The following is a 12506-nucleotide window of genomic DNA, read 5'->3' on the forward strand; positions in this document are numbered from 1 at the left end:
AGCTTTCAGGAACATAGCTTTGCAGCTCTGTGGTTTGGTTTACCTGACCCTTTAAAACAAAAGGAAAATATGTTCCTATTACTTTTCTATGAAATATAGAAGACAAAATAAAAAGTGAATATGAAACGTGGGCTTTGTAAGTGTGCTACTTATTTAAAACAAAATGTTATCAAGCTTAAATTCCATTGTCCTTACTGTATTTTTCTGTGTGGAAGCTTAAGTCTTTGTACCTTTGCATTAATATTTGTTTATTGAATTCAATAAAAATGTTTAAAAAAAAGCATATTTATTCGTATGTTTCTCTCTGTCTTCAAAAACATTGGGATCATAGAGCAGTTGGGACTGCGCTTATAACTATTTGAATGTGCTCCATACATATTGTAGTAATATTGTTCAATTTGTACAACTATTTGTAAGTCATAAATGTATTTCAATAGAAAATAATGTTTATACAAAATGTTTTTTTTTATTATATCTATATCAATTCAGTCAGACAAACAATGTTTTACTTTTTACACACAAGCACAAAAATTTTAGTAGCCGCTTTGCATCATTTGTCTGTCTGTTTCGTGGTCTGGTGGGTTGGATTGATTTGAACCTGCGTGATGGCGTCACGCGGCGTCGCGCTCTCCCATAATGCAGCGGGCCTGAGGTTTTGATCCAGTGGAGTTCATGAGATCGTCGAGAGCGCTCGACGCAATGAGGCGGAGAGACACGACAGCCGTCGAACCTTCATCTCCTAACTGAACACACACATACACTATTTCTCAAGCCAACAATCACATCAGAAACATGTGGTTCCGCAACTTCTCAATCCTCACGAGAGGTCTGTGAGTTCCTGCAATCCATTAAGCCCTTGAATCCGGAGGATTTTTCCCCCGTCGGCCGATTCGCACCGAGCAGGCAATGACAACGGCCTCCGCAACCCCGCAGCAGATGAGAGACCGGCTGCTGAAGGCCATCGATAGCCACAGCAATGTGAGTAACCAGCTCACTCTCCCGCCGACCAGGGCTCACTTTCCCCGACACGATACAGTTAGAGCCTTATCTGAAGCCGCCGAGCGCCTGAAAGTGTGGCAGCGCAGATGTGGAGCTCCCATTAGCTGCCCGCTAACGTTAACTGACGGGAGGCACATTTACCCCGCGCGCTGCGCTAACAGAACAAAACAGTCGGACAGGCACCAGTTTGCCCTGATTTCAAACATAAACATGCAGCGAGAGATTTTTAAAAAAGCTGCCATCTCGATTTAAGGTGTATGTTTCGGTCAGTCACAGATGACATGTTGTGTGAAACCTGTTAACGTTAGCGGTTTCATGCCAAGCTATCTGCTATTGAGCTCTGGAGCAGATTTAACGTTAAAGAATTCGCTGCTCGCTTACCGTATCTCTAAACATCATCTCAAATGACCCCAGTGTACATCGTCTGTTGTTTCCTGCCTATAATTGGCACATCTTGGCTAAAATGAGCTAGGTGTACGTGGCTAGCTGACACTGTGGCATTAGCAAAGAGCTAACTTAATTGGTGAATTCATGCTGAGAGCAGTGAGTTAGCTTGATTGATTCTGTATCACCAAGAGAGATTAAAGCTGTTTTGGTGCCTTCAAACAGACCTAGATGTTTCTGCGTGTATGTTTATACTAACCTGAGCACACAGCTGGTTGGTGTTACGGCAACGTTGTGGTGCTAACTAATGTTAGGCATTCAGACCATCTAGAGCTAGCCTGCTGGCTGACTGGAAAATGTGACAGCCACATTGAATGTTTTGCTAAGCTAACACCTCGTCATAAAATTACTAATGAAGAGCAGTATAGAAATAAACAGTGTAGAGGTTTAAGGAAATAAACTGTGTAATTGCCGTCGTAATAAATAATCCCTACTTTAAGGTTTCTGTCTGTCTTCACTGGAGCTTTTATGGTAAGTAAACACTGTTAAGATTTGATTAACCCCTTTGACTAAAAAATTTGATTAAAAGATGCTTAAATCCAACTTCATTTCATACACACTTTGACTACTTATGTACACGTCTGGGTTTTGTATGGCTATACATGTCCATACATCGTTTAGTGCATTGTTACTGGTCTCCTGGGGTTAAATTGGTAGGTTTGGGTCAAGAGGGGTCAGTATGCTGCCCTGGACTAAATGAAGGTTAAACCAGTTGTCTATTGATTGAAGCACTCTTTGATCAAAGAACAGGCTGAGCTTCTACTTCCACAGATTAAAATACTTTTCAACCTCGCTTTGAATGAGAGATGAGATGTCTCAGACATCATAATAGTAAACTAGTAAATCACTTTTGTTATATTTTGCATGTGAAAGGTACAATGTGTCATTTAATTGTTTTCTTTATATTATACTTTGCGCAGCTCCATGCTCTATTATTTATAGCTTAAGACTGGGATACGGTGTATCACTTGCAGACTTTGTAAATCGTTACTGAAGAAAATTGGGCATCCTACATTAAATGACTGATGATCACGCACTGACTTACAAGTCATTCCAAATGTATCAAACTCATGCAGAAACATGGACCTCTAGAAGACTTCTAGAAGACACATGGTGTATTAAAACGTGTTCTAAATTTGGCTCAAAATATCAAACATGTTTGATATTCTCCAACTGGACAGATTCATACTCTGAAGTTAAAAATCAAAGTCTATGCCCATCATGCACTACGCTATTTTCTGTGAATTTTTTTTCTTTAACTTGCCAAAACCTGGAGACTGACTCTGACTTTCAGGAACTAGTGTTGACTCCTAGACCACAAATCAGGGTCACAAAAGTTGTGTAGTGTATTCCAATATTCATTTTGAACACTACCTATCATTAGAACATGATTCTAAAATTCTTCTCTACACGTTATTTGAGATATTTCAGGCTGTCATTAAGGTTTCATGTTAAATTGTCCCTCTTCCCGGACAGATCTGTAACATGGTTGCAGTTCTTGATGTTATCACCAATTTGGAGAAATACCCTATCACCAAAGAAGCACTTGAGGTTGGTACTTAATAATTCTCATCATCAATAATGTATTTTTTGGTATGAATCTGCTTAAGACAAGTCATGGCATATCGAATACTGTTTCTGGGTCCAAGTCTCTACTCGGATTAATACTATCTTAAAACCCATTTATGAGCACTCTGCGTTTATATAGCACACCTTTAAGCTAAGTTTTTTAAAAACTCACTGTGTCCCAGACAGCAATATTTGAATGATTTAGAAAAGATAAATTACTGTCTGGAAGATAAAAGTTGAGGGTCATAATTTAATTAATTTTAAGTCTTAGTAATACAGCACCATAAGTGTATTTTAGCACTGTTTGTCTGCTGTTGATCTAATTCATTTGTACCAGGAAACAGTGATGTGTGACGCCTGACTTAACACCCGGCTAATATCTTATGTCATTACTCTTGGTTATGTTTCCGTGCAGTTTGAAATAAAGTCATTGTGTATTTTATGTTCAACAGAAAAATACATTTGTGAAAGCTATGTGATATGATTGTATTGTGCAATTTTGAGATTTTAATCTGTGTCATTTTCAATGCAGGAAACCCGCTTGGGAAAGCTGATTAATGATGTGAGAAAGAAAACAAAAGATGAGGACCTTGCCAAACGTGCCAAGAAACTCCTGCGGAACTGGCAGAAGCTGATCGAGCCTGGCCAAAGTGACACTCCGGCGAGAGGAGTGCCAAACGTCCCGGGCTCTGCCAACGGAGGTGCTCACCCCTGCCGGACAGACGCCCCTCCAGTGGTCCCCCCTCCAAGCAAGGTTGCTCCTGAGCTTAAAACCAGGAATGACATCCATAACACGTACTCCCCAAAGGCGGAGAAATCCAGCAGCCGAAAGCGGCGGGGGGAGCCAAGGGATAGTCCGCATCTGCCGGCCAAAATGACAAAAACGTCCCTTTACGAGCCAATATATTCCCCTTCCCCTCCATCAAATGGAATTAGGGGAAGTCCCGAGCCACTTCCGGAGAAAGAGGATGACGCAGCGTCTGACAGGATCCGCCCGGAACACCTAGAGAATGACAGGCACAACAAAATCCCTGTCAATGCTGTGAAGCCTCATCCAAGCTCTCCGGGGCTTACCAAACTACCTAGCACTTCCTCCCTCCTCAAAACATCAGTGTTACAGCAGCATGCGAGAATGGACGGAGGCGGGCAGAATCAACCCAAAAGCCCTCGGTACTCCCCGAGTCCACGCAGCATAACACACGAGGCGATGGCAAAGAGGTCTTCAACATATGCACCAAAAGGGACTCTCTCGAGCCCGTCTCAGAATTCTGCCCAAGTGCCCTCTCCTTTGCCCACACTGCAGCCTTTAACGTCCCCGGCCCAGGTGTGCATCGGGGACGGTCCATCATCTGTGGGACTGGAAGGCTCCATGCACTTGCACAGATTGTCGGATAGAGTCTCCCAGTCTCCGCACAGCACTGCAAAACTGGAGCCGCTCTCCAGCTCCCCACTCACGGCACACATCTTAGAGGGCGCTGAGACCAAGGGTGAGCGGGAGGGGGCGACCTCCAACTTGGAGAGCAAAAAGAGGAAGAAATACAGACCCAGAGACTACACAGTAAATCTTCAGGGGCAGTCCTCGGAGGACCGGACCAAACCCGTGCGGTTAAAAGAGCGCAGGTTGACGTTCGACCCTGTGACCGGACAGATTAAGCCCCTCACTCCGAAGGAATCCCACCATGAGGAAGAGTGCCAAGCACCGCCGATTGAAACTCCCTCGGTGAGGACTGAGGTGCCGCAGCAAAAGACTCCTACGTCGGTTCCCAACCCCTTTCAGCAGACGAACTGGAAAGAGCTGTCCAGAAACGAAATCATTCAATCGTACCTTAATCTTCAGAGCAATGTTCTCACATCCTCTGGAGCACAGACCCATGGGGCGCACTTTTTCATGACTGAATATTTGAAAAGAGAGGAACACGATGTCAAAGAGCCTCGAAAAATGCACGTTTTAGTACAGAGCAGCTCCCCGAAAGAACTACCTGGGGTGACTCGGGACGTAACAAATGAGGACCTTCTCAGAATACACAAAGAGCACTGGCCTGGGGTGAACGGTTGCCATGACACCGAGGGAGCCTGGTTCGATTGGACAGAGTGCATATCATTGGATCCTCATGGCGATGAGAGCAAATTGAACATCTTGCCATATGTTTGCCTAGACTGAGAGAACAGGGTTTGGAAAAGCTTTCAATGTTCCCACTGTGAGTCAAAGGGGATCGAACCAACTCGCCTTGTCGCTCTGTGCGAGGTTCATCTGACAGGTGAAACGAACAAAACAACAGCAGTTGTTCCGAGTTCGGTTTTCCATAAGAAGGAGATGAAAAGATGTCCTGTTTGTAATGTGCTGCTACCAACAAGAATTTGCAAACAAGGGTTGTATATAATGGCTCGCAGGGATTTAACTGGGCCAGTTCTTGCACAGTGTGTGAATAAGAGGGTCCGAGCAAGCATTGAGCAGTACAGATATGTTTGAAAGCAAGTCGAGAACATTTTTTGGCAGTTACAAAAAGCTTTATGTGACAAAGAATAAATTATAAAAGTTTCTTATGTATGCATCTATTTATTTGACCATGGTTTCCTTTTTTTTTTCTTTTTTTTTTTTTCTAGAAGGTTATCCACTAAGATGTGCAGATATGTCTGAGGCTTTTTCTGTTCGCATCACACACTTGTCCCCTTATTTGTGATGTACACGAGGCATATATAAACACATTTTCCCCCACAGCGGCTCTCACGTACATGTGCAGATCGCAGTAGATCCAGACATTCCATTCTGAGCTGAACATTTCTCGCTTCACATTTCTTTCTCGATTTATCTAAAATATGTGATTTTCATATGAGAGAAAAGCAATCTATTTTTTAGATGTGTTAACATTATTTTAAAGAAATCTGTTTGCCTAGATAATTGTAAAAAGACAAAAATATGGATAAATATGTCGAAAAAGAGAGAAGTATTCATGTGCTAGAAGAAAACGCAGTGAATGGCCACCGAGGGTGCTACTTTTCATCTTCATACTGTGAGGACAGAAAAGCAGGAAAATGTTAATATGCTGGAAATATACTTGTTACCATTCCTTTAGATATTGTTTGCCTTACTGAAACCATTCAACAATGACTTTATTTCAAGAGCCTTAGTGAATGTATGGCATTTAGACTTTTGTTTAGGTGGTACAGAAGGAAACACCTCTAGGCATCTGCCATATGGTCTTTTTTTCTCAAATGGACGCATTGTGCTATAAATGTGTCAATAAATATGCGCGTTATCCTGCTTGTCTGTACATAGTTCTTGCTATCCATGTAAAACCTTTCTAAGTCTTCATTTTTTTAGTGTGAATGTAATTATTTTGGGAGGAAATGAAGCATTTGGAATGAAAGACCCAATCGTTTGTGTTACTGTTCACAGGAATCTATAGACCTAGATGAATAGGTTGTGGTCCTATAATTCATTCAGTGTTTTCAGTTTGACATAATATTGATCGTAATTTTCTTTATTATTATTTTTTTTAAATGCCTTGCCATTGTTTTGAAAAAAAAAAAAAAAAACATCTTGTGAAGGGGTGAAACCTATTTGCTGCCGACTTGCAAACACTGTGTGCTCTGCTACCTTCGTCCTACCAATGTGCCTTTGATGTAAAAAGTTTGGAAAGGCTTCCGCTATCTTCACTTGGTTTCAAAAAGTACAGCATATGTTTTCTTCAAACCATGTCAGATATTCCAGGGATATACATTGTTTCTGAAGCAAAGGCCATCTAAGAGCTCAATACTTGGTTAGGGTATTGCAAATATAATTTGCAATTTAAAACTAGAGGAGAGACTTCTTTGATCATTTTTGATCAGTATATTTGTTCAGTGTTTAACATCACTCGTTTGTTCGAAAAAATAAAATAATCAAAACTCTTTGCATCATGGTTGGTACCCTTTCTTCCATCAAGGTTATCTGTCGCAAATCTATGATTGACATGTTCATGAGAGCAAATCTATCATTTAATTTTTTTCTGTAACTTTTTAGGAAATTATTTAGCTCTTAATGAATCAAATTGCTGTAGTCTGTTTGCTGGCTTGGTGTGTCATGGAAACCCCCTTTAACTGAAGTTATCATGGCTAACCAAAAGTGGTTGCAGTATATACACGTAATCAACCTTGTCTTAAAGGGATAGATCACCTTTTATTAACACCCACATGCTGTTCCAAACCTGTATGATTTTCTTTCTTCTGTTGGACTCAACAGAAAACCCCCCAACTTTAAAGAGCATTTAAAGCGGTATACATTATCAGTCCTTGGTGTGGACACCAAAATAATTATCGGTATAGTTACCGTTATAGAGGCCTTTAGTGACCCGAGAACAGGAACGACATTAAGTAAATGATGGAATTTTCAATTTTGTATGAACCATCCTTTTAATAAGCTGTCTTACACTGTAAAGTCACATTTATCATGGTCACTATCTATGTCTCTTTATAGTTTTAGAAAATTGTGCCTTCATATTTCATTATTTTTACTCAGCAGAAATTACTGCATTTATGGCCGGTTTCACAGACAAGGCTTAATATAGTCCCAGACTAAAATACATTTTTGAGCTGTTGCAAATGAAAGCAACTTGCAATGGCATATCTTAAAATATGTCACTGCCATTATTTTGTCTCAAGATGCACACCATAATATTTTTTCTAAGGGATGTTTAAAAAAAGCTACTGAAATGTCCTTTTTACGGCCTAATCCTGGCTTAATCCAATCCTTGTCTGTGAAACCAGGCCTTAATGTTTTCTTGCGTCAGTACCTGTTCAAAATCATGTGACAGATTACATCTATTATGTATGATTTGTCAGCATGACATCCTATCTTGCCTTGCTTCCTCAGCATTACAGAGATATTTCATGAATGTTAGTGACATCATTCAGTAGCCTGCCGTATTCCCAGAGGTGAATCAATCCTCTTCTACCGCGAGTCTGGAATACCAGGATGGACACAGGGAGACTCCCATTATAAAGGAATTTTGTACTTTAGTGCCATATATGGAGTTTTTGATATCAATCACGGCCAAGAAAGGGGGAAAGGGGCGTGACTCGCATTAAGCGTGTGTTCTGATTGGTCGCGAGGTAAACAAGGGGAAGTTCTGGACATAACATAGGCTAATATAGGAAAAGACGACAAAAGTACCAAACTTTACCGAACTCTTTCTTTCAGTTCTCGACAATCTGTTTTGAAAAGTATTCTGCTCTTGTTGCTGACAATGTCTTCGCAGTTCAACAGAGGCCCAGCATACGGGTTTTCAGCGGAAGTGAAGAGCAAGGTACGTGGAATAATTTATAAACTATTTCAAAACCTTCGTTAAAACGCATACATATTTTGTTTGGCATATTGTATCTTATATATGTAACGGAAATCGTTCTCATTCTGATGAATTCAAGTGTAGGCTATCAACAAATGTTTCAGAAACTTCTTGTTGTGTTAACATGTAACACGTGTAACGATACAAGGTTATATCAATTGTGCTGCATATCAAATGTAATGCATATTTAATTAACGTTGTACTATTTACTGGCAACTAGCTGTAAAGCGAAAGTAAGTTGAGTAAAACGCAAAAGAAGTCACGGAAACGGCAAAGAAAGTTCTCAAGAAGCTCTTGGGGCGTTGCCTCAGTCCTCAAATATGTCATTGTGATCTGGCCTGACTGAAAAAAAAAACTGCCGCTGGTTATTCACATTCCTCAAAGGTGTTGTGTTTGTAGCACACACAGTATCGGTTAGCAGCCCTGACATTACCCTGACCGCCAGATTTATGGTGATAGAAAGTTCTTTAATTTCCTATATTTAGGTAGCCTATTACATATTAAGACATGCCTGCGATTAACTGGCTCACCTACATGTTTATTGATGCAATGTAGGGCATTGAGTGATCATGTAGATCTTATTTAAATAACGAGCACATATAGCCTGATTATAGAATGATTAATGGCTGATGTCACATTAATCTTTCCACTAGATTGCACAGAAATATGATCCCCAAAAAGAAGAAGAATTACGAGTTTGGATTGAGGGCATCACTGGGCGGTCAATCGGAGATGACTTCCAGAAAGGGTTGAAAAATGGTGTAATACTCTGCGAGTAAGTTTTAACTTGTGTATGATTTATGTAACTCCCAATTAAGTCTTTTCAAAGGCTATTTTACAATATAACTTTGCATAACTGTCTTGATCTTTCCTTTAAGGCTTGTTAACAAACTTCAGCCAGGGTCTGTGAAGAAGATTAACCAATCGTCCCAAAACTGGCATCAGGTGAGCTGACGTTTTACGCTCCTCTAAAATGTCCTCTAAACATGGTTGTCTAATGTGTTCACTTAAATTTCGTCTGTGTTCGTCTGTAAGATTATCTTTTGTAGTAGAAATGAACCTCCAGCATGAGGGTTATGTTTCGTCTGTTCACATTCAGCTATTTTATTTTGTTGCAGCTAGAGAACTTGACCAACTTCATTAAAGCGATCACCACCTATGGACTCAAACCTCACGATATTTTTGAGGCCAATGATCTGTTTGAGAATGGAAATATGACACAGGTTCAGACCACACTTCTGGCTCTTGCTGGCATGGTAGGCCCTATTGAATGATATAATTTCACAGGACAATAGCCTGACTGATTTGATTTCAGTCTGTAATTACATATTCTTACTGTTTACAGGCTAAAACCAAGGGCATCCACTCAAATGTAGACATTGGAGTGAAATATGCAGAGAGGCAGGAGAGGGCTTTCGATGAAGAGAAAATGAAAGCTGGGCAATGTGTCATAGGACTACAGGTATGGATGAATTTTGTACAAGTTTCCGTCATTCTCTTCAATTATCTGAATAGAATTTATTCACAATCTGTAGTCCAAAACTCATATGGCTTGATCTGGAAAGCTTGTTATATACTGTAGCTTGTGTGCTGTCTCTTAATAGATGGGAACAAATAAATGTGCAAGTCAAGCTGGAATGAATGCCTACGGTACCAGAAGACACCTGTATGATCCCAAGTCACATATTCTACCACCAATGGACCATTCAACCATCAGTCTTCAGATGGGCACTAACAAGGGTGCTAGCCAAGTGAGTACCACCCCCCATGATATTGCTCATTTTCTCTTATTACTATCTCATTCTGATCAGTATTGTTTTTGTGTAAGTTTTTCGCTACTTGAAATAACTCTTAAATATAAATGAAAGTTATAAAAATGACAAAAACATAAAAATACTTATAATTAGTATTTATAATTAGTTAAGTAGCTGTTTGTGATTCGTAAACGGTCTGCAAAGTTTTTAAGTGCACAACAAATACAGTTAATGCCTCCTAAAATGGCTTCTTGTGGGACATTAAAAATCTGAAATTAGAATCTTACATTTTTATTTTTTTCTTCTGCTAGGCATTACATTAAGATAAGGTCTTACATCTGATAAAAAAATAAATGTTTTTGGCTGTGTAGTGCTGGTTGCATAAACATAGCCACTATGTTAAGACTAAAGAACTAAATTGGCCAACTTGAAATTAGTCAAGAGGTAAACAGTCTTACTTTTCTGATTCAAATTAGACTGATCTACCTTTTTATGTAACTGATTTTATGTAACTGATGTTAGCACTAACTTTTAAGACTAGTCAAAGCAGTTTATGCAATCAGCCCCAGGTCTTTGGAAGTAGCCTACCCAGTTTGCAACTCGTATGTCTTTTTACGTAGTGCGTCACAGTGCACGCTTCACCAGAGATGAGTCAGAGAGGGTGGCATAATAGGGTCACTTTAAACTAAAGTTATAATGAAGACTGAAAATAAAGATATAATAAAATGGTTCTGCATCTGATCTCTTCCTTCTAGTCTGGTATGACGGCTCCAGGGACCCGCCGTGCCATCTACGACCAGAAAATTGGCACAGACAAATGCGACAACTCCACAATGTCTCTACAAATGGGCTACACTCAAGGCGCCAACCAGAGCGGGCAAAATTTTGGGCTTGGCCGTCAAATCTACGATGCCAAATACTGCCCCAAAACTGCACCCGATGCAACAGGAGAAGGAGCTGATGCTGTTGGCTACACAGATTACCAAGACGAGGGCTACCAGGGTTATCAGGATGACGGTCAAGATTACTGAATTGACCAATCACAGGCTATGAGTCTGAATAAGAAGCTAAAGGGAAGTGTTTACTTCCTTGTAAAACAAAAGACCGAAAACATGAAAGTGACCCATATGAAACATATCACTTACTTTTAAACTTTATCAATATTATTTTTATAAACGGTATGTTTGGTTCATTTGAAACGAGAGCCCAACAAAATTTGTTAAGTGTTATGCGTGTTATTTTTTGTGTAATTTTATATAAAAACGTTGATCTTAAAATGCAAGTGTGACGGGGTTATTGTAAAGTTACATTTACATAATCCCAAATGTGCTTTCTTTTGAAGAAATTTGATATTAAGTATGGACGAGAGAGCGTTACGCGAGTGTTTCATTTATTGAATATAGAATATAACATGCTCTGGGTTTAAAAATCACTCTTCTTGTCAGTTGAGCATGTGAAGGATAATTTTTGCTGTTACAGTTGAAAGATGCAAGTTAAACTGCTTAGGGTTTTGATGTGGTGAACCTTTACTGGAGTCATGTTGTCCATTTAGTTAATTTAAGACCTTACTTTCCCAGTAATTTTTATTATTGTGTTTTTAGAGACACTTAGAGCACATTTTTGACATGCACAAAAAGAAAGAGGTTATCTTATTTCAGTAGCATTTGAGTCAGTGTCTGCTTTTGACATTCTAAAGATTCTACTTCCTCAGTTGATGTGAGGAGATAATATGATATATGTTACTGTCTCACATACAATCTGTATTGTTTTTTTAAATAGTTAATCTTTGTATTAGTGTCTCATTTTACATCAAATATTTTACTTTTTGTAGAGCCAGAACAACTGGAGCATGTCTTGTTTTCTTTGGATTATAGTATTGTAAATGGAAATTGAAGTATAATATTGTGAGCCTTGAACATTCCAAATTAGGAACTGGATTCATTATTTTCATTCCACAGTATTTGTTCTCATTCCAAAAGGCTTTAACCTTTTGTACTAGACATTGGAAAATTTTAGGTCTGCTTTTTCCCCCAGCTTTCTCGTGGAGTATCATGGTTAGATGAATGCAGTAAGTGTTGGGTTTATAATAAAAGATGATGAACAAGAGATACTGTTGTCAAGATTCACTTAATTTTATAGACATTTGCTCTCTGATGTATATAACAAAGCTAGTATTTAATTTTCAGTCCTAGAGGAAGAAAACATTTGAAAACACTTGCTTACTTCCCAATGGAAATCCGGGATCCATTAGGTCCGATCGGAAAAATGATCAAGCAAGCAGTGTTGAGTCAGATAATGAAGCTGATGTACTAGATCCTCAGACAGGAGCAGGGCCCACTAATATCCTTAATGGTACATAATAAATCTGGGGTTCGAGGAAGAGGAGACTCGCCTTCAAAAATTGTTAAATTACCTA

General features: G+C 39.5%; 2 protein-coding genes across 2 annotated transcripts; both read left to right on the top strand.

Moving 5' to 3' along the window:
* The first annotated feature begins 637 nt into the window (after positions 1-637).
* Positions 638-6914, top strand: crsp7 (cofactor required for Sp1 transcriptional activation, subunit 7). The gene is made up of 3 exons (XM_039676846.2): positions 638-978; positions 2920-2994; positions 3545-6914. The coding sequence occupies exons 1-3, from the start codon at positions 907-909 to the stop codon at positions 5171-5173; spliced, it is 1776 nt and encodes a 591-aa protein (XP_039532780.1). The 5' UTR covers positions 638-906; the 3' UTR covers positions 5174-6914.
* A 1207-nt stretch (positions 6915-8121) lies between these two features.
* Positions 8122-12196, top strand: cnn2 (calponin 2). The gene is made up of 7 exons (XM_039677479.2): positions 8122-8297; positions 8990-9111; positions 9215-9281; positions 9455-9592; positions 9682-9798; positions 9941-10087; positions 10846-12196. The coding sequence occupies exons 1-7, from the start codon at positions 8238-8240 to the stop codon at positions 11119-11121; spliced, it is 927 nt and encodes a 308-aa protein (XP_039533413.1). The 5' UTR covers positions 8122-8237; the 3' UTR covers positions 11122-12196.
* Positions 12197-12506: the final 310 nt, after the last annotated feature.

Source organism: Pimephales promelas, chromosome 5 (genome assembly GCF_988280905.1).
Source record: "Pimephales promelas chromosome 5, fPimPro1.hap1.1, whole genome shotgun sequence".
Lineage (NCBI taxonomy): Eukaryota > Metazoa > Chordata > Actinopteri > Cypriniformes > Leuciscidae > Pimephales > Pimephales promelas.

What these genes read in the sequence shown, in the direction of transcription:
- crsp7 (XM_039676846.2), top strand. Translation starts at nt 907, where the DNA reads ATGACAACGGCCTCCGCAACCCCGCAGCAGATGAGAGACCGGCTGCTG. An exon ending in CCATCGATAGCCACAGCAAT is followed by an intron (nt 979 to 2,919) that starts GTGAGTAACCAG and finishes CTTCCCGGACAG; the next exon opens with ATCTGTAACATGGTTGCAGT. An exon ending in TCACCAAAGAAGCACTTGAG is followed by an intron (nt 2,995 to 3,544) that starts GTTGGTACTTAA and finishes TTTTCAATGCAG; the next exon opens with GAAACCCGCTTGGGAAAGCT.
- cnn2 (XM_039677479.2), top strand. Translation starts at nt 8,238, where the DNA reads ATGTCTTCGCAGTTCAACAGAGGCCCAGCATACGGGTTTTCAGCGGAA. An exon ending in AATGGTGTAATACTCTGCGA is followed by an intron (nt 9,112 to 9,214) that starts GTAAGTTTTAAC and finishes CTTTCCTTTAAG; the next exon opens with GCTTGTTAACAAACTTCAGC. An exon ending in AATGTGTCATAGGACTACAG is followed by an intron (nt 9,799 to 9,940) that starts GTATGGATGAAT and finishes GTCTCTTAATAG; the next exon opens with ATGGGAACAAATAAATGTGC.